At 59.9% G+C, this 19,948-nt stretch overlaps 2 protein-coding genes across 7 annotated transcripts in view; one reads left to right on the top strand and one right to left on the bottom strand.

Annotated features, from left to right (window-relative positions):
• Window positions 1-9,496, top strand: part of ARHGEF18 (Rho/Rac guanine nucleotide exchange factor 18) — a gene marked incomplete at its 5' end in the record, with an annotated part of 94,703 nt that extends 85,207 nt beyond the window's left edge. For 3 of the 5 annotated variants that reach the window (XM_079917097.1, XM_079917094.1, XM_079917096.1), the window contains 9 exons: window positions 2,116-2,298; window positions 3,387-3,524; window positions 3,932-4,056; window positions 4,817-4,873; window positions 4,964-5,014; window positions 5,136-5,615; window positions 6,002-6,335; window positions 7,114-7,230; window positions 7,317-9,496. In XM_079917097.1, the coding sequence (XP_079773223.1) occupies window positions 2,116-2,298; window positions 3,387-3,524; window positions 3,932-4,056; window positions 4,817-4,873; window positions 4,964-5,014; window positions 5,136-5,615; window positions 6,002-6,335; window positions 7,114-7,230; window positions 7,317-7,471 (1,640 nt within the window). In that variant the 3' untranslated portion in view covers window positions 7,472-9,496. The remainder of the gene's footprint in view (window positions 1-2,115; window positions 2,299-3,386; window positions 3,525-3,931; window positions 4,057-4,816; window positions 4,874-4,963; window positions 5,015-5,135; window positions 5,616-6,001; window positions 6,336-7,113; window positions 7,231-7,316) is intronic. The other 2 variants (XM_079917095.1, XM_079917098.1) reach the window with 1 other exon arrangement.
• Window positions 9,497-11,356: 1,860 nt separating this feature from the next.
• PEX11G (peroxisomal biogenesis factor 11 gamma) lies at window positions 11,357-19,157 on the bottom strand. Of its 2 annotated transcripts, none has more exons than XM_079917232.1 (5): window positions 19,088-19,157; window positions 17,534-17,730; window positions 14,974-15,183; window positions 12,565-12,627; window positions 11,357-11,948 (listed from the first exon to the last, which is right to left on the bottom strand). In XM_079917232.1, exons 1-5 carry the CDS (start codon window positions 19,145-19,147, stop codon window positions 11,642-11,644), a joined length of 837 nt encoding a protein of 278 aa, XP_079773358.1. In that variant the 5' UTR covers window positions 19,148-19,157; the 3' UTR covers window positions 11,357-11,641. The 2 variants fall into 2 exon arrangements, with proteins under 2 accessions (XP_079773358.1, XP_079773357.1); XM_079917231.1 differs by having other exon boundaries at window positions 14,974-15,152; window positions 17,542-17,730.
• Window positions 19,158-19,948: the final 791 nt, after the last annotated feature.

Below are 19,948 nucleotides of genomic sequence, written 5' to 3'. Positions count from 1 at the left end.
CATGTTAGGGAAGTTTTCAACTATAATCTCTTCAAATATTTTCTCAGTCCCTTTTTTTTCTCTTCTTCTTCTGGGACCCCTATAATTCGAATGTTGTTGGGTTTAATGTTGTCCCAGAGGTCTCTGAGACTGTCCTCAATTCTTTTCATTCTTTTTTGTTTATTCTGCTGTGTGGTAGTTATTTCCACTATTTTATCTTCCAGGTCACTTATCTGTTCTTCTGCCTCAGTTATTCTGCTATTGAACCCTTCTACAGTATTTTTAATTTCATTTATTGTGTTGTTCATCATTGTTTGTTTGCTCTTTGGTTCTTCTAGGTTCTTGTTAAATGTTTCTTGTATTTTTTCCATTCTATTTCCAAGATTTTGGATCATCTTTACTATCATTACTCTGAATTGTTTTTCAAGTAGACTGCCTATTTCCTCTTCATTTGTTTGGTCTGGTGCGTTTTTACCTTGCTCCTTCATCTGCTGTGTGTTTCTCTGTCTTCTCATTTTGTTTAACTTACTGTGTTTGGGGTCTCCTTTTCAGAGGCTGCAGGTTCGTAATTCCTGTTGTTTTTGGTGTCTGCCCCCAGTGGGTGAGGTTGGTTCAGTGGCTTGTGTAGGCTTCCTGGTGGAGGGGACTGGTGCCTACCTGTGTTCTGGTGGGTAGGCCTGGATCTTGTGTTTCTGGTGGGCAGGGCCGCATCTGGTGGTGTGTGTTGGGGTGTCTGTGAACTTAGTATGATTTTAGGCAGCCTCTCTGCTAATGGGTGGGGTTGTGTTCCTGTCTTGCTAGTTGTTTGGCACGGAGCACCCAGCGCTAGAGCTTGCTGGCCATCGGGTGGAGCTGGGTCTTAGCGTTGAGACGGAAATCTCTGGGAGAGCTCTTGCCAATTGATATTACGTGGAGCCGGGAGGTCTCTGGTGGTCCAATGTCCTGAACTCGGCTCTCCCACCTCGGAGGCTCAGGCCTGACACCAGGCTGGAGCACCAAGACCCTGTCAGCCACACGGCAAATAGTGGTAGAAGACCAACATCTAGAAAGTAGGGGCCCATCCACTCAGCCTCAGGGCTGTTCCAATGTTGTCAGGGCTCCGCCGGTCCCTCGGCGCTGGTTCACCCCCTCCCCAGTGTGTCCCGTTCTAACTCTTAGTTCTGTCAGAGGGTAATAAAATACATGCCCTGCACAGATGCATCTCCACGGATACCACAGAATCATACCGGAACGTCTCCTCATCACCCACTCCCGACAAGAGTCTTAGTGAATTAGAAATAGATGTTTCCTTCACCAAGATCTCCTTTATTATCTTGGACCAAAAGCCAATCTCATCCTTTACACTGGACCATCAGGGACACTCCCATCGAAGTCAGGAGCGAGGCAGGGCCCCCCACCCCCCCACTCTCACCATTAGTATCTTCCTCCTGGACGTTCCAGCCAGGGTAGTAAGGGAAGAAGCAGAAGTAAGAGATCACGAGTGGTAGGGAGGTGGCAGAATTATTTTTTGCAGGTGACATGATTATCTGCCTAGGAAATCCTGTAGAATCAACTGGAAAGCTATTTGAAATGTAAGAGAGCTCAATAATTTAGCTGAACGGGATGTGTATATTTATACTAGCAATCACCAGTGAGAAAGTCTAGTAAAATAAGTCGTAGTCATGGCAGCAAAAAAGAGGTATAGGGACTTCCCTGGTGGTCCAGTGGTTAAGACTGCATGCTTCCATTGCAGGGGGCCCGGGTTCAACCCCTGGTCAGGGAACTAAGATCCCGCATGCCTCGTGGTGCGGCCAAAAAAAAAAGTATAAAACCCACAGACTTGTAAGAAGATTAGAAAACTAAGTCTCATAAGGCTCTCAGTTTGTCCCAAACTAATAAAAATCAGCCCGTTATGGTCCTCCCCCATCCCCCCACCGTGTCTGATTTTTATAATTGAGGGAAATAAGCTGGAGACAGGGCCACACCCTTGCCTGCTGGTCGGGAATGTTGGACGAAGGGAGAGGTCCAGCTCCGGACAGGGTGTGGGTCAGCAGGGTTCCCAGAGGCCCGCCTGGCCCTGTGAGGCATCCTTATACCAGCTCCTGGGGGAAACTACCCCAGAGGAGGCCGAACCCCACACCCATTGCCACTTTGCAGAGCGACTTAACATGAAAGACCAGCAGATCGCCCAGAGCCTCAGCGAGAAGCAGCACATCTACCTGGAGATGGCTGAGATGAGCGGCCTCGAGGACCTCGCCCCGGCTCGGCTCCTCTTCCGGGGAGGGGACCCCCCCGAGAACCTGCAGGGGGAGCTGATTCTCAAGTCGGCCATGAGTGAGAGTAAGTAGCCACCAGCCCTCGCTGAGCGCCGGCCCGCCCTCCCTGTGCTGCCTGGTGGGCTCCTGGGAGACCCCAGGCTGGGCACACAGCCCCGTGGGGCCCACAGGCCACCCTATCCGGGCACGATTCTGCCTGCCTCTATTCTGCTTAGAGCTGGAAGGTCCTTGGACCCAGTCGGGTGCAGACCCCCCTCTGCAGATTTACAGTACCATCTCCTATTCACTCAACAAACACTCCCGGTGCTGGACCCGGGGGTCTCAAATTGACTGAGACGGTTCCTTTTTCCTGATGAGTGGGTCACTGATGCTGTCCCCAGAAAAATACACACATACACATTTGGTGGGTTGTTTCAGGGGCTCCTGGCCGCACAGCCACGGGAGGGCACTGGCCGGTAAGCAGCCTGCTTCCAGGAGCTGACAGGGTCCTTGCGGAGCTCCTAGAAACTTCCACGCAGCTGCTGAGCCCCATGCTAGGCCAGGGCATGTGCTCCTGCTGGGCAGTCAGGCAGGAGGGCCAGCACTGTTCTTTCAACGTCAGGCGAGACAGACACAGCCCTGCCCTCCAGAATTTTCCATCGGAGTGAAAAGGCCAGAGGGGTCCCGCTTGGACGGTGCCCCTGCTCAGCCTTGCTCCCTCCGGCCATGCCTCCCATGTCTCCAGTCACCACTGTTCTTGGGCTCCCGAGACCCTCTCATGTCCTGTGCCTCGGCCTAGAATAGTCTCCCCACCTCCTCACCTGGCCAAAGCCCGTCTGTCCTCGAGCACCTTATGTGACCAGCCCTGCTCCCCCAAGGCCACCTCCCATGGCCCCTGACCTTCTGTATGGCTGTCAGCACACAGGCAGTGGCCACACCGAGTTCCCTCCTAGGCCCAGCGCAGCCCCAGGCTCAGGGCCCGGAGCGCCCCAAGGTCCGGCCTCGTGTAGATACAGATTGGCACATCCTGGGTGCAGTACCTGTGTAGGGGGTGCACAGAGTCAGAGGGGGTGACCGACACCCTGCGAGGCCGTGGCCCGGGTCTCTGCACCCTGCTCTGATGCCCACGGCAGGGCCGCGGGTGACTTGGTTCCCCTCCATCTCCTTCCACAGTCGAGGACATCCAGAGCCTGATCTGCAGGCGGCTGGGCAGCACCAACGGCCAGGTGGATGACGGGGGTGGCTCCTTGTCCCCAGCTCGGAGGGTGGAGGCCTCCGGGGGCTACGACAGCGCCGGCAGCCCCGGCAAGAGTGAGTGGCGCCGCCTCCTCTCGGGGCTGGGGCTTCTCGGGACCCCAGGAGGTCGGCGGGTGCGGGAGGATGTGCAGTTTCTTAAAACGTTCCCTTCACAAAGCATTCTTGGCAAAGCCCAGGCGTTTGCTGTTCAGCATCTCTGCTGCTGATTCCCCTCAACCTTCTGTAAACTCTCCGGGGTCAGGGTTCTGGAACTTTCCAGGGGTGGTGAGTCACATTCTGACAGCAGCACCCAGGCCAGTTCCTGCTGCTGGTCTCTGAGCCCCAGATGCCGCCCTTTCTGCCCAGGTCGGAAGGCAGCAGCCCGGCCACGATTCCTACCCAGGCTGGGGGCGGGGTGGGGAACAGGGCATGCAGACCCCTCGGGACCCGCGGCATCTCATGCGCCTGGCTTGGCGTTTCAGATGGCAGTTTTCAGAAGAACGTCTGCAGCAGCAACCCCAGCCTCCGAGACTGGCAGGGCGCCGCGGGCAGCCCGGACTCGAGGCCCGGCGACACCCCGGGGGCCTCCGAGGAAGCACCGCAGGCGGTACGCTGCCTCCTTGGGATGTTCCCGAGCTCCATACAGAGTCGGCCCCAGTGCTTTTAATTATCGTCAGTGAGGGGGAACAGCCTGTGCTTGGCTTGTCTGGTTTTTCCGTCTCAGGGCAAATAGTGAGCAGCGTCGTCCCGGTTGACGGTGACTAATAGTTAATGTGCAGATTGACATGTGGCCAGGTGACCCTCTTGGTTCCTCCTGCAGGCCCCGGCAAGGGCGGGGTGGGAGGCAGGGGAGGGGCGGGCTCAGGGCGGCGGCCTCAGCAACAGGTGAGAGCCACCGTGCGGGGACCACGAGCTTTCAGTCTGCACAGGTGTCCTGCCCCGCCCCCCCCGACCCCCCCCCCCCCCGGCCGGGTGCCGAGGTCACTGGCTGTTCCGTCCTTTGACTCAGAAGGCCCACCCTTGCCAAGCGCTGGGGTCAGAGTTGGAGGCTGGCTGCCTCTGGCCACCTCTGAGGTCTGAGGCCTGGGCTCTTCTGACAACCACCCCCTGCCAGCCCACCCCCCGCGGCCAGGCTAAGAGGCTCCCACACGGCGGGCCCACCCCACCCGCCGCCCTCGCACCTCCCGGAGGCCACCCTGCGCCCACCCTGCGCCCTCAGTTTCCAGACACCAAGGCTGGCACACGTCAGACGAGCAGGCGGGGGCCTGTCCCATGCTAAGGGGATGCCTTAGCTATAATACGCGTGTCCCGCTCGAGTTGGATTGGCCCTTAGAAGCTCTCTGAGCTGTGATGCCGTGTTTCCACAGGCGGAGGCACCAGGTGCTGAGCCCAGCCCCCGGCTGCCCGCCCTCCTGGAGTCGGAGGTAAGCGCGGGCTTGTGCGTCCCCCCAGGGCCGGCACGCACGCCCGGCGGGGCTTCCTGCAGAGCGCCAACGTCCCTCTCCTTTTCTCAGCAGCTCGTCCGGCGGATCCAGACACTGTCCCAGCTGCTCCTCAGCCTCCAGGTACGTGGCTTTTGGGGAGCGTGCCAGGCTGCACGTGCCCTTCTTCGGGTTGAGGCTGTGGTCTGGGGGAAGGCCGGGCTCTTCCTGAAGCCGGCCGCTCACCGGCCCTCCCCTCCCCCAGGCGGTCATCGCCCAGCAGGACAGCTACGTGGAGACGCAGAGGGCGGCCCTCCAGGAGCGGGAGAAGCAGTTCCGGCTGCAGTCGACGCGCGGGAACCTGCTGCTGGAGCAGGAGCGGCAGCGCAACTTCGAGAAGCAGCGGGAGGAGCTGGCGGGCGTGCAGAAGCTGCAGGGCCAGCTGCGGCTGGAGCAGCAGCGCTGGGAGCGCGAGCGGGAGCGCGAGCGCCAGGAGCTGGGCCTGGCCTCGGCGCGGCTGCAGCAGCGCGAGACCGAGGCGCTGCGGCTGCAGGAGCAGCTGAGCCAGGAGCGCGAAGAGCTGGAGCGCCAGCGCCAGGCCTACCAGCACGACCTGGAGCGGCTGCGCGAAGCCCAGCGCGCCGTGGAGCGGGAGCGCGAGCGGCTGGAACTGCTGCGCAGAGTGAAGAAGCAGAACATGGTGCCCGGGGCGGCCGGGGCGCTGCCGCCCGAGGTGCTTGCGGAGGTGAGCGCCGGGGGTGCGCCCTGGGCCCGCGCGGGCGCGGGCGTGTCTGTGAGTTGTGAGTGCATGAGCACATGCGTGGGTGTGTATGTATTTTGGGGGCAGGCGGTAAATGGCAGCTCCGTCGGACCAGCGTCAGTCTCTACCCAGATCTGACCCTCCCAGCTAAGAAGCTTCCGTTAAGCCACCCCTCACCCGGGAGTTGGGCGGGCAGGCAGGCCAGGTCCAACCATCTCCAAAAACCCCGCCCCGCCCCACCCGGGAGCCGGCAGAGTGCGGGACGAGGCTGGCCCGCAGCGCCATGCAAATCTGCGGGGCGTGGCTCCTTGTCGGGACACGGAAGGGCTGCCCGAAGGAACCAGCATTGGTGTCTTCTGGCGCTCTTTCAGGCCCAGCCCCCCAGCCACACTCCCAGCTTCAACGGGGAAGGGCTGGAAGGGTCCGCGGCCCTGACTAAAGCGCCACGGCCGCGGGTGAGCTCGCTGCTGTCTGGTGCCGGGCCTGAGTACGCAGAGCGCCCCGAGGTGAGCCGAAGGGACAGCACCCCGGCTGAGGGTCGGCCAGCCAAGAGCGACGTGCCCATCCAGCTGCTCAGCGCCACTAACCAGATCCAGAGGCAGGCGGCCGTGCAGCAGCAGATCCCCACCAAGCTGGCCGCCTCCACCAAGGGCGGCAAGGACAAGGGCGGCAAGAGCCGGGGCTCCCACCGTTCGGAGAGCTCAGGTGAGTCGGGGCCTCCTGGCAGCCCCCTCCCTACCTTGCCCAGGGCCTGCCTGGCCCCTCGCCTTCGGAGGGGGCATCGGGAGGAAACCCCAAGGCACAACTGGTGAGGCAGCTGAGGCTGCTCCCTCCCCCCCAACACGTGGAGGTCTTTCATCTCAAAGAGCAAAAAAATGGAAACATCAAACCTCAGCTCTGTTCCCGCCTTGGCCCTCAAACTGGGATCAGGGACAAGGGACCGCGCTGGTGATTCAGAAACGAGCCTTGGAAACCTTTGCGCAGTTAGTCACCCCGGGCGGGAAGTCGGGCAGGAAGTTGCACAGTGATCAGTGCTACGGCTGCCCCACCGAGCCCCGCCCTGCGCTGGTCCAGGTGCTGCCAGCTCTGCTGGTGTCCTTGCTCCACCGATGGCGTGCTCAGCCCTTGCACCAGAGCACCCTGCAGGCAGCTGGCCCTGGTAGGGAAGGCCCAGGGGGAGAGTCCCTGGGACATTCCTGGGGAGCAGGTCCTGTGTCCCAGGACCACTGGGCAGCAGGGTCACAGGGCCTCTCGTCCAAAGGTTGAATGACTCCAGGGCCTTCTGTGGTTGGGCAGGGGTGTCTGCCCTGGATTTTGTCACTGAATTTGGGGCCTAACGTCTGAGTGGGGTCTATTCCTGGGAACGGGCGCTGGGGAAAGTGTGGGCGAGAAGTGGGATGAGGCCCTGGCCCAGGTCCGCAGAGCGCTCCTGTGCCTGGAGCGAGGCCGAGCACCCCAGCTGGCACCTTCCTCCCGCTTCCAGCCTCATTTGACCTGAAGCAGCCACTGCTTCTCAACAAGTTCATGGGCAAAGAGGAGAACGCCTCTCGAGGCCGCCGCTCGCAGAGTCCCGTCCTGCGCAGCTCCACACCGCCCCCAGGTGAGCCGGCCTGCACCCCACCCCCACCCCCTGGCACCCTCAGTGCCTGGCAGCTCCTGACACCCACAGCCCCCTCTCTCTTCCAGACTCCTGCCTCCCAGCCCCATGCCCGGTCCCGGCTGATGTCCCCAACGAGTACTTCACCCTCAAGGCCTGGGGGGCATCCTTCCCACCCGTGGTCCTGTTCTCCACACCACTCGACAAGGAAGAAGCCAGCAAGGAAGATGTCATCTTCTTCTAGGGGGCGTGGCTCAGGGTGCAGACCCCTTCCTGTGCTCTCTGGGGACGCGCCCACGGCCCTCTCCCCTTCCCAAGTAGGCCTCTGCCAACCACCACCAGGCCGGGGCAGCGTTGGCCTGCCATCTTGAGGCTCTGTAGGATTAGCAGTGGTGCCTGGGCAACTTTGTAAACTTATTTTTTCTAATACAAAAAGGAGAGTTTTTAACGGAAGGTTGAACCAAAGCTAACCCATGGAGCTGTCATCGTAGCGCCCCAGTTGGGTAGAGGAGAGACCAACTCCAGGCTGTGTTTGCAAGGTAGTGACCAACTGTGGTGGTTCCACCTAGAGCATGACAACAGGCCAGACCCTGGCCTGAGGAGATGCCGGCCCAGGCTGGGCTCCATGGCCACCGGGAGACCCTGGAACGAGTCATTATGGCACCAGAAGGGGCCCAGTGGTGTTGGCTCTGTCCACAGAATCAGGCAGAATTGACTTCCAGGAGTGGGTTCATGGTGAACCTCCAGGCCAAGACACGAGCCCAGCCAGGGGTGGCACACAGCTCTCCCGGGACAGGACCACAGGGCTGGGCAGCCAGAGAGGTTGGCTGATGGCTTGCCTGGCGGGTCCTACAGGTGCAGAAACTCGTCCTGAAAGGGGCTGACCTGGAAGGGACTGACCGTAGCTCACTTTAATGTGGTGGAGGTTTTTAAAACCTGCTCTTGTCAAACTCGGTGCTTTCCCAAGGCGCCTCACCAAGGCAGCGTGGTTCTGTGGGCCTCTCGAACACCAGGCGCCCAGGAAGCCAAGTCCAGAGCTTCAGCCAGGGCCGGCACGCACCTGAGGGTCCCAGCCCCGGGTGGAGGGTCCTCCATCCCCTTGAGATGGGCCAGTTGTTCCAGGGCTGCCGGGGGGTAGCCCCTAGGGCTGGTGTCCCGAGCCAATGGGCAGAGGCTGGGACAAAGGGCAGTGGGGTGGAACGCTGGGGGGACCCATGTGGCCTGGGTGGTGACTGTTGCCAGCAAGTGCACAGACGGCCGCCTCGCGGGCACCTCAAGTCCAGTGAGCTGTCGCAGCTTATTGTCAGCAAACACCCAGGAGGAGGGAGAAGGCCGCCGGTCCAGCCTCGAGGCGAGGCTGTAGGTGTCGGGGATGGCATCGCATGTCCATGAACGGTCCCAGGGTGGTACCTGGGTCAGACCCACATTCCAGCTCTGGCCAAGTGCAGGCTTGGGTGCCAGGCGGGAGGGCGGGGCATTCCAGCCTTTTCCTGCACCCCAGGCTCCCCAGTGGATCCCACAGCCCGAAGCATTGGTGGGAAGACTGAGTCCTGGCGGAACAGGAGCCCGGGCACCCGGGGCGAGGTGACACAGCCAGCAGTGACAAGGAGCTGACAGTGGTTCCGGACCTCTCCAGAGCTGTTCCCTGCCCCTCTGGGGACCTCCCCCACCTCGCCCTTGCCCGAGGGCCTGCGGCACCAGCTAGCAGCAAGGAGCAGCAGCCTCCCCGCCCCAGGACACGTGCCACGTCTGTAATCAGTGTTTGTGTTTTGTACTGAGACGCATCAGAGCACTTTAGAAAAGTTGACTTTTAAGTTCCTGTCCTGTTGTGAAGAGGACCGCTGTGACGCTGTGACCCTCCCAGAGGATTCCTCGGGCGATCAGCAGCTCGAGCCCGCGTGGATCTCAGCAGAGGAGATTTCCGGGTGGTACCAGCAGCTGGGCAGCACCGTGGGCACATCTCACCAGGACCCCGAGGTCACTCCCCGGTAGGGTCCAGTCTTATTTGTAAAGTTAGGGGTCGAGCAGATGTTCCTATTTCTGTGGGATCTGTGCACGTTAATCGTGACCATGACCTTAGTTCACCCGACAATTATTTTTACAATGATGGCAGCATTTCCTCACTGTGATATATGTCGGAACCGCCCTAGAACTTAAGACCTGATTCTAGCAATAAACGTGTCTGAGATGAGCTGACCGGGTGGCGGTTCTTCAGAGCTTTGTTTTAGGATCACCGGCCCAAAGGCTGGTGCTGCAGTGTGCTTTCGGGGCGGGGGGGCGGGGAGGAGAGGAGCCTCGGACCCTCTGCTGCACTAGGAGGCCTGAACACCAGGCCCAGGGCCTGCCTGTGATGCCCTGTGCCTCCCATGTGGGCCCAGGACACCACAGCAGTGCTCTCTGCCGCTGTCACCTCTCCTGCCGGGTGCACTGCTCCCCCTGCCCCGAGGCTGGGGTGGGGAATGTAGGGAGGTGGAGACACCTCCCAGGCAAGTGACAGCACGTTCCCCCCCGCCGGGCACCAGCTCAGACCAGTGGTTGGATGGACTGCACAGAGAGAGCCCAGGCCAGGTAGCCTGCTCTGTTCCCGGTGAGGAAGCCCCAGACAGACAGTGATTCCATCTGGACAAAGTTGGAGGCAGTGCCAGTGCCAAGGTGGCTACAGTGGTCCCCAGGGGGAGCGCTGATGAAGCCAGGGTGCGGAGAATGCCGCCAGGTCCTCCGGCCCTGGCCGGTCCCCTCCCACTTAGGCCGCCCCTGTGGTCCTGGGGCGTCAGCCTCCTCGACAAGGCGGGGCCCCTCAGCCTCCCTGCTCCCTGACAGAGCACGCGCTCCCCGAGTCCCGCGCCGGGACCGGTCCCCTGGAATTGTCTTGCTTCACCCCAACCTGCAGCTGAGCTGCCAGCCCAGGGAAGGGCACGGGGCAGGGTGTGGCCACACGACAGTTGGAGCCGGCTCCTGGTCACCAGCCCACCCAGCTGTGCCTGAGGCCGTCAGCTGCGTCCCCGCCCCGCTGCCCAGGCTGCCCAGGCCCGAGGGGGATGCCAGCCTCCTGGGGCACCTGTGACCTGTCGTGTTACACGTCCAGGTGTTCACGTGGTCCCCTGACAAACACGCTGCCTTCCAGGTGTTAACTCACCGAGTCTCCCAACAGGTAGGCAGGTGCCGCTCTGACCCCCGCCCTAATGTCGCTGGTGCCTCTGGGTGCTGGGAAGGCAGAGTGTGCCCCCCCTTTACCAGAGGGAAGAGGGACCCCCTCCCTCCTCCTCCTCCCTCCCCTAGCCCAGAGGGAGCCCCCCCGTTGGATGGGGCCAGGTGGGGTCCCTGCAGCCACCCCAGCTCTTCCTGGCCACGTACCTTCTTTGTAAAAGAACAAAATGTGGTTGAAAGCACGTGAGGCTTTAGGGACTGTAAACGCCGCCGGTGCGTTGGGTCTCCCCGGTGCTTCTGAGTTGTGAGGGAGAGCGCCATTCCCTCCGCTTTCCCGCCAGGACTCAGATGTGGAGGGTCACAGGCAAGAGCCAGGGGCAGATGTGGGCCACCCACCACCCGCCGAGGCCACCCGAGGCCACATGTGTGTGGCCTCTCAAACGTCAGACTGGAAAACAAGCTCGTCCAGTCCTGCCTGCCGTGCTCTCCACGAGCTGGGAGACAGGAGCCTCGGGCGTCTCCAGAGATGCTCGGAGCCCACGAAATGCTCAGACCAGCCCTGAACAGACAACGGCAGCTCTGGGTCCAAGCGGTGGCTGTGAGATGCTTCGGCCATGACAGGCACCCCGTGATGCCCAGGAGCACGAGGCCCGGGCACAGCCTGGTGGAGGCGGCATCCACGGCCGGGGTGCCCGAGCCCGCGAGGAGGGAGAACCGCCCGCGGGGAGGGAGAACCGCCCTCCATGGCTGAGGGCCGCTCAGGGTCGGCGGGCCACGCTTGGCAGCGTCGGAGGGGACCACCGGCCAAGGATGCTCCAAAGGCGGGCGGGGAAGTGTGGTTTCCCACTGCGGCTCCAGCCTGCAGGAGGCTGAACCCAGGCCCACAGGGGCACCTGCACACCCTCCCTAAAATAAGGCCCAGGGGCACCCCCGCCCGCCCGGGAGAGAGGGCGTGTGAGTGAGCGGACAGGAGGGACCGGGGCGTTAGGAATAAGCTCTCACATCTGGCCTCGCAGCAGCACCACCGCCTTTAATTGATTCTCATTTCACTTTCTTCAGGCCCACCTGGCGCTCGCCATCCCAACCCGGCTCCCCCGCTCGCCTTTTGGGTACAGGACTCCGGCCTGCGGGTGCCTGTTCCACTACACCGAGTCTCGGAGTCTACCCGCTCCGCGCACACACACCCGCCCCTCTGGGGGCTCGTGCCCCAGGCTGCTCTGCGCATCCTCTGGCCGTGCCTCCCCACACCTGGCCTTGATCTGCTCAATTAAAGACCTGGCCCCTCCGGGGCGATCGCTGCTCCGTGGGAAGGGCCGCCGTCAGGGTTCCGGCTCCCCGGTCCGTCAGGGGCGGCGTAGGCCTGGCCGCCGGCCCCGACTGCCTGGTACATGCTGAGGAGCGAGGAGATGGTGCCCAGGAGGCCCACCAGCCACGGGGGGAAGCGGCCGGCCCACAGGATGCCCGGGGGCAGCCAGTGCACCGCGTTGGCCAGGTCAGCCAGGTTGCTCAGGAGGGTCAGCACCTCCGACCGGATCTGGGCCTCCATGTCCCTCCGCTTGCCCTGGGGCAGCCGGCTGTGGGAGCAGAGTTGGGGGGTGCTCAGGGAAGGCCCGGGCGCCCCCCGCCCACCCACAAGGGCAGGGCAAGGAGTGCTGGGGAGGGAGGAGGACTGGCAGGGCTGCGTCCAGGTCACACTCGCCAGAGGTTGCCCACGGCGGGAGCGAGAGTCTCAGGTCCACACCTCCGTCCTCCTGAGCCCATGGAGCTGGGCAGGGGTGTGGGCAGCTTCTGGGCTTATGCTGGGAGTGGCCCTACCCCGTGTTCTCTCCCAGGATGAGATAGTGACTGACCTTGGTCCTCAGCAAACGGACTCCATCTCCCATCATCCTCCCTGATGGGGGCACGGCCGTGAAGGCTCAGCCCTGGAGTCCTGGCTCTGCCACTTCCTGCCTAGGGGGCCTGCAGCTAGCCTCAGTTTCCCCATCTGTAAAAGTGCTACATCCACCCGGAGGCAGCAGCGAGGCCCCTCGATGTGGCACACATCATGCCCCCCCAACAACGGGGCCTGCACAGGGCGGGACTGATCGCTGGTGACTCTGAGCACCTCCCTGGCTTGGGGAGACCCTCTGGGGTACCCAGCCTGCAGGAAGAAGTCGGCCTGTCTCCTGGGCAAAACCCTGGACGTCGTACCTGGTGAGGGCTGCCAGGGGGCTCCTCAGCCTCTGTCTCAGCTTCAGGACCATCCACAGGGACCTGCAACACCACAGAGGACAGGGTTGGAGAAGCCGGGTAGGGTGTGCAGGGGCCTGAGGGGAGGCCCCGCCTGCCACTGTGGCCACAGGTTCCCTGTAAAGTTTGCCAGCCTCGCCAGTGGATGGCTCCATCTGTCCTGCGCCTTTCTGGAGCGCCAGAGCAGCCGTGCCTCGGAAGCTCCTGGGGACTCATCCCTAAGGCAGGCCCCCCACCTATTGGGCTGCAGGCTTGGGAGTGCCCAGTGCTTCTGACCTGGCCAGTCAGGCTCCAGCCCGGCCTCTGTGAAGCATTGGCCCCAGGACCGCAGCTCAAAAGTACATTGTGCCACGTGCAGGGTTGATGGCCCAGCTGGGAAGCCACCCCACTGTGGATGAGGACACCGAGGCTGGCCCAGAGCCGGCCTGGGGAAGCTGTCTCCCTCCCTGCGCCTCGGCTGGCTCACCAGGGAAATGGGGTCCAGATGGGCGCCAGGCCTGCCCCCTCCCCCCCACACACACACACCCTGGACAGTGGCCAGACCTGTCTGAGGTGAAACTAGATGACCTTTTGGGCCCCGAGGGCTGGTGTCTGCAGACTGAGGAAGCGGCCATCAGTTGGGCATCCTCTAGAGCTCCCTGGGGACTCTGGGGCCCTGGTGATGTCCAATCAGGCTGCTCTGCACAGCCCTTGCACCCTGCAGCCTGGGCTGTGGGGCGTGCAGGGACGTGAATGTGCCGAGTCCCACCAGTTGGAAGGCTGACCTCAGCCAGGCTTCCTGACTCAGAGGTCCGTCCAGGGCCTGATCACATCTTCCCAGCCACTGTGTGCCCATCCAGTTGACATGTTCCCTGAGGGGATGGGACAGAGGGCAGCACCTTCAGTGAGGTCAGTGGCTCTGCATCAGAGCCACCAGGGGGACTCAGGCAAAATGATGCTTCCTGCGCCCCCAGACCTGAAGAATCAGAACCTCTGGGAGCCTGGGCCAGGCACCTACATTTCAACAACCTCCCACATGACTCTCCGGCACCCTGGGGTCTTAGGAACCCCCGGTCATCATGAGCACCCACGAAAGGCTTCCCAAGCCCCACACCCTTGCTCACATCGCATACAGAGAAATGAGGGGAAAACCAGAAGCTCTAAAAATAAATGGACTAACAGGCAGAGCATATTCATCCTAAAAATGGGACGTTTAGGGCAGTGAAAATATTCTGTATGATACGTCACTGGTGGATATAACTCACAGAACGGGCAACACAGGGCGTGAACCCTGATGTAAACCATGGACGTGGGGTGATTACGCTGTGCCAGCGTCGGTTCATCGATTGTAACAAACGCCGTGCTCTGGTGCCGTGTGGATGGTAGGGGAGGCTGTGTGTGTGTAGGGGGAACGTACATGGGAACTCTCTACTTCTGGCTCCGTTCTGCTGTGAACCTAAAACTGCCCCCAAGAAAAAGTCTATTTAAAAAAATTAAGGGAACCAAGGCTGCCCCTTCAGTCTCTTGGGGCCGGAGGTCACAAGGCAGCCTGAGGAGACGCTGCAGCCTCAGAGCAGCCATAGCCCAGCCCAGGCTGCCCAATCACGCGAGGAAGGCCAATGCCCAGAGAGATGGGCCAGCTCCACGACAGCCACTGTGGCTGCGAGGGGAGCTTACATCAAAAAGCTTCCCTGGTGGCGCAGTGGTTAAGAATCCACCTGCCAATGCAGGGGGCACGGGTTCGAGCCCTGGTCTGGGAAGATCCCACAGACCCCGAGGCAACAAAGCCCATGCGCCACAACTGCTGAGCCTGCGCTCTAGAGCCCGCGAGCCACAACTACTAAGCCCACACGCCTAGAGCCCGAGCTCCGCAACAAGAGAAGCCACCACAATGAGAAGCCCGTGCACCGCAACGAAGAGTAGCCCCCGCTCGCCACAACTAGAGAAAGCCCGTGCACAACAACAAAGACCCAACGCAGCCAAATAAATAAATAAAATTTTAAAAAATCAAAAAACAAAATACAGATGGAGGACGGGGCCACAAGCGGAGCAATGCAGGCAGCCTCTAGAAGCTGGAAAAGGCCAGGAAACAGGCTCCCCGCTGGAGCCTCCAGAAAGGAACTCAGCCCTGCCCACACCTTGATTTTAGCCCAGTGAGACCCATTTTGGACTTCCGACCTCCAGAACTGTTAAGATGATCAATTTGTGTTGCTTGAAGCCGCCGAGTTTGTGGAAATCTGTTTCAGCGGCAATAGGGGACGGATACAGTGAGGTGGTGAGGAGGAAAAGCAGAGGAGGCAAAGACCCCCGCGCCTCCAGCCTGTCTTTCCGTCAGCCTGGGGATCTCGGGTGTTCCCTTCCAGCCCCCTGGCGGGCGGCCCCGCTGCTTACCTAGCAATCCCCAGGAGCAGGGAGAGGCCCCAGAGGGCTGTGCTCAGTGTTAACCATGGCGCAGACTCCACGTGGAGGATTTTGGCGTCGGCAGCCCAGGCGATGTGCTCACAGGGGTAGTAGAGCTGGTCAGCCAGGTTGCCCAGGACAGACACGCAGCGGACAAAGATGGCCTCCTCCTGCAGGACCGGGAGAGATGGGGGGATGGACCTGGGATCAGACCTACCCACTGCCCATGTTAGGCGCCCAGGCCATGCCAGGTGGCAGTCACAGGGCAATGTCCAGGCCTGGCAGGCTGGCCTGTAGCTGGCACTGCAGGAGAACAAAGGCCTGATTTCTCAGCAGTGTGGTCAACATTGCCCAGCGGAGTGGCGGGTCTGAACTCAGCCACTCAGTGGAATCCCCCAAGGAGTTTCAAAAACGCCACACCCAGCCCCCAGCCCCAGGGATTCTGCCTCACCAAGGCTGGGGTGGGCCCCAGCACCAGGAAAGTTTTTTAAGTCCCCGGGTGATTCCCGTGTAGGACAACTTGGGACACCCTGCATCAGAGCCTTCCTAGCTCCTGTGCGTGGGTGTCTGGTACAGGACCCTGCGAGGGGAGCAGGGGAGGCAGCCCCACAGGGAGCCCTGAGCAGGCAGATCAGGGTGGCTGGGTGGGCTGCCACACACCCGGTGCCAACTTCCAGCAGGCACTACACTGCAAGGCTTGGGTCAGCTCCCCCAAAGCAGAAAGGGGTCACCACCCCTGCAAACAGGCAAACTGAGGCTCTTAGAGGAAGCTGCCAGCTGCCCCGTCTCATACAGGGGTGGGCCTCAGGCTGTTGAGTTGCAAATCCCATGGCCTCCAACCCTGAGTCCTGAACCCCTGCTGGCCCAGCGAGGCAGGGCCAGCTGAGGCTGCCGGAGCCCCTACCCTGGGCTCCGCCCCTCAGGGTCCGGCCCCCTCAAGGCCTCCAAGCTGGCCGGGTCGCCAGCCAAGTCCTTCACTTCTCTACCTTTAACCTCGTCATCCTCACTGCCTGCCATACCCTCTGCCTCTTCTCTGTCGTCCCAGGAACCCCGCCCTCCCAGCCAAGGCCCCACCAATGCTCGCTGCCCGCCTCCTTCCTACTGGCCAGCTGTGATCCTGCCTCCCTCTGGGTTCTGAATCCCACTCCAGCTCCGCCATCCTGTCTGGGGCCTTCTGGGGTGTTCTGGCACACTTCACCCCTCCGTGAGGACGGGGCCTCCCACCCCGACCCCAACATGCTCATTCCGCTGGTGTTTCCTGAGAAGCAGCAAGGTCCGGGCCCTACGCTGGGGAGGAGATTCTCACTGGGGCGGGAGGTGGGAGCAGGGGTGGGGACCAACAAAAGAGGTTCTTGTTCTGGCCAAGGGACCTAGGAGATGCAGGGAGCCCCCCACCCCTTGCCTGGGGACTCGGGGGAGTCCTCACAGAGGAGATGGGGGGATGCACAGGAAGCTGAAGAGATGGGTGTCAAAGCAGGAGGAAAGTCCAGGGAAACACTTGAGATTGGGGATGATCAGGCCACGGGCACTGGGGCAGAATGGGGGAGCATCTGAGTAAGTGAGTCGGAGAGGAGACCCTTGGAGGGCAGTGAGGAGGGGCAGGGCAGCCCAGGAAGGGGGCATGACTCAGCCAGGCTGGCCCAGGGCAGCTTCTCAGCCCATCCCCTGGGGGGCACAAGATCGTACCACCACCCAGATGAGGAACACTGCTCTAGATCCACTGGTGAAATGATGCGGTCCTGTTGTAGTAACGGCAAGATGTAACTAATCTGCGTGTCCAACAGGGGATCAGTTCAGTAAATCACCATCTGGCTATACATGCGTACTACGTGGCCATAACGAAGGAAGAAGCTTCTTTTGTTTTTTGTTTTTTGTGTTTTTAGCTGCACCATGTGGCTTGCTAGGATCTCAGTTCCCCGACCAGGGATGGAACCTGGGCCCTCGGCAGTGAAAGCATGGAGTCCTAACCTCTGGACTGCCAGGGAATTCCTGGAAGGAGCTTCTTTTGGATTGATATGGAATGACCTCCAAGTTGTACTGTTACGTGAAAAAAGCAAGTGGCAGAAGAGTGTAAATGGCATGCAACTATTTATGTAAGCAATGTGTATTTGCCTGTGCAGGTGCAGGAGACCTCATAAAGGAAACACAAGAAGCTGACAACAGTGGCTGCCTCTGAGGAGGAAAATTGGCGGCCAGAGGGTCAGGAAGGAGAGAGACTTTTTAATTACGTAGTCTTTAGGGATGTGCAAACGTATGAGCTAATTTTTTTAATTAAAATTGAAATGAGAACATCTGATTGTCTCCAAAAGTAGTAAAATTGGGGACTTCCCTGGTGGTCCAGTAGTCAAGACTCCACACTTCCAATGCAGGGGGCGCAGGTTCCATCCCTGGTCAGGGAGCTAAGATCCCACATGCTGTGCAGCGTGGCCAAAAAAAAAAAAAGTAAAATTGAAAAAAGTAGTAAACTGCCCACATGATTGCCTTTATAGAGACCAGTCCATAAGATGCTGACTTCCCGGGGTCCACACCCCCTCCCTTCAGCCCAATGCGCCCTGTTACCTCTGCCCCCAGGCCGTACTGCTTGGTGTAGACGAACATGGCCACGTCATCAAAGAGTCGCAGGACGGTCCTGCAGTGGCTGAGTTGGGAGGACAGTGCCAGCAGGCGTGTCCCCACTTCTGACCTGGCAGGACATTGTTCCACCAGGACCCCGCCCACCAGCTGGCAGCAGTACCCCAGCGTTCGCATCTGTGGGAAACCAGAAGCAGTCAGCATGGCCCTGGGGCAGGACTGAGCTGGATCACCCCTGACCTGGCCGTGGACCCCATAAGATCAAGTGGGAGGACGAGTCTCCATCAACAAACTTCCAGTAAAAGCCAAAAGTTGAAAAGGATACTTGTAGGTGGGATAAATGGAGACCCATGACATCATTGTCCAAAAGGCACTGGGAAACTAACAGAGTACTGGCTCATGTCACTGAATGGCACAGTCTTTGGAGACATATGTGATGGGGACAAGAAAAAGAAACCCCCATTTCCCATCTCCTGGATCCTCCTTTTCCCAGCATGTAGGAGGGCTAGGTGGAAATGTATTGAATACATTTGCATCTACCTGGCTGCACGAAATTCTGTGGCTGGGCTGTGGATTGGGAAGGTGACCAGGCCTCAACCCAGTGGACAAAAGGATCATTTGTTTTTATGACTTTAGTGAGAAGGAACCCAGTGGTGATTTGGGAATCAGTGGGTGATTTGGGGCATGGTGAACTGGGTCTGCATCACCACCCTTATATCTTTATATCATCTGCTTTTCAGAAGATACTTTTTCCTGTTGTTTTATACATTATTTTTACTTGTCATTCCTTTTCAGCACCTTTGTAATGGCAAAAACGCTGCAATTTAAATGTCCAGCTTGGGGGCGTTTGTTAGAACCCGAACACCCGATCATACGGGATTTGGTTGGAACCTGAATGCCCAGCTACTGGTACCTTCCCTAGTACAACCTGAATGCCTACCTGGAAGAGACTGATTGGGACAAGCTCAGAGTCTGACCTCAGGGGCCTGGAAGGAACAATCTACCCAACCAGAGGGGATGTGGTGAGATCCTACACATCCAGCCATAGGGAAAGCCCTGCAAAATCTTAAATCCCTGTGTGAGATTGTTTGGGACAACTCAGGGACCAACTACAGTGGCCTAGTCCGATCCTACATGTCCAGACATGGATTTGTTTGGCATGGAAATGTCCAGCCAGGTTGAACTGGCCAGAACAACCTAGGTGCCCGACTATACGGGATTCATCAGGATCCAAATGTCCAGCCAGAGGGGACCCTGCAACATCCTAAATCCTCATACGATATTGTTTGGGACCCAACGACCAGCTACAGTGATCCGGCCGGATCCCAATGCGCAGACGTGAGGATTTAGTTGGTACCGTAAATGTCCAGTCACGATGGGGTGGCCGGAACAACCTACATGTCCACTACTCGGGGACAGGACCTCTGCCCTGGGGGATCGTGAGTGACCCCGCTCCCTCTCTGGCCTCAGTGTCCGGGTCTCGGGGCTTTGGCCCGACTCCGAGACCTCTGGCCGCGCTCCACCCCAGCCTCACCAGGCGGTCGCGGCCCCTATAGGACTCCAGCGCCGACGCCAGACCGCTCAGGGCCACCATGGCGATCCGCCGTGACGTCACCTCGACGTCAGCGCGCCGCGCCAGGGGGCGGGCCCGGCACCAGGCTGCGCGCTCCCGGGGACGTTCTGCGCAGGCGCGGCTGCGACTGTTTGTGGGGCACTTGACCGTTTGTCTGCTGCTGGGAGGGACAGAGCTTGCAGCCTTGGGGCCGCCACGTGTGCGCTCCCCAGGGCCTGTGCACCCAGGTGGATCCTCGGAGTTAGCTACCCGTGTTTTCAAAGGTAACCAACTGCCCACACACACAGAAATATTCCAAGCAAAACACCAACCTGTTTGCCGTGGTCCAAGAAGGGAGTTCTCTAATTTTCCTGCGTCACCCTTTCTGTATTGTCTTCTTGTCTGTAGGGAGCATGGATGGCTGTTGTCATATCATGTAAGGCGTTTTTAGAAAGTCAAGGAAACTTGGGGGAATTCCCTGGCGGTCCAGTGGTTAGGACGCTGTGCTTCCACTGCAGAGGGCGCAGGTTCAGTCCCTGGGACTAAGATCATGCATGCATGAATGCATAAATAAATAAACTCTTCCCCTTTAAAAAAAAAAAGTCAAGGAAACGCATAGAACCGTTCTAGAAGAATAGACGAGAATCTGATAACTGGAATTGCACCAGAGAGGATAACTGGGTGGCTGGTATTGACAAATAAAAACGCACACCGTGAGAGCTGTGAGTTTCGGGGGGTTTTTGTTTGGTTTTTGTTATTTATTTATTTATTTATTTTTGGCTGTGTTGTGTCTTCGTTTCTGCGCGAGGGCTTTCTCTAGTCGCGGCGAGTGGGGGCCACTCT

Source organism: Stenella coeruleoalba, assembly GCF_951394435.1.
Source record: "Stenella coeruleoalba genome assembly, chromosome: 3".
In the NCBI taxonomy this organism is placed as follows: domain Eukaryota; kingdom Metazoa; phylum Chordata; class Mammalia; order Artiodactyla; family Delphinidae; genus Stenella; species Stenella coeruleoalba.
Note: the sequence above shows the minus strand (reverse complement) of the source record. Positions and strands in the feature narration are given on the sequence as shown.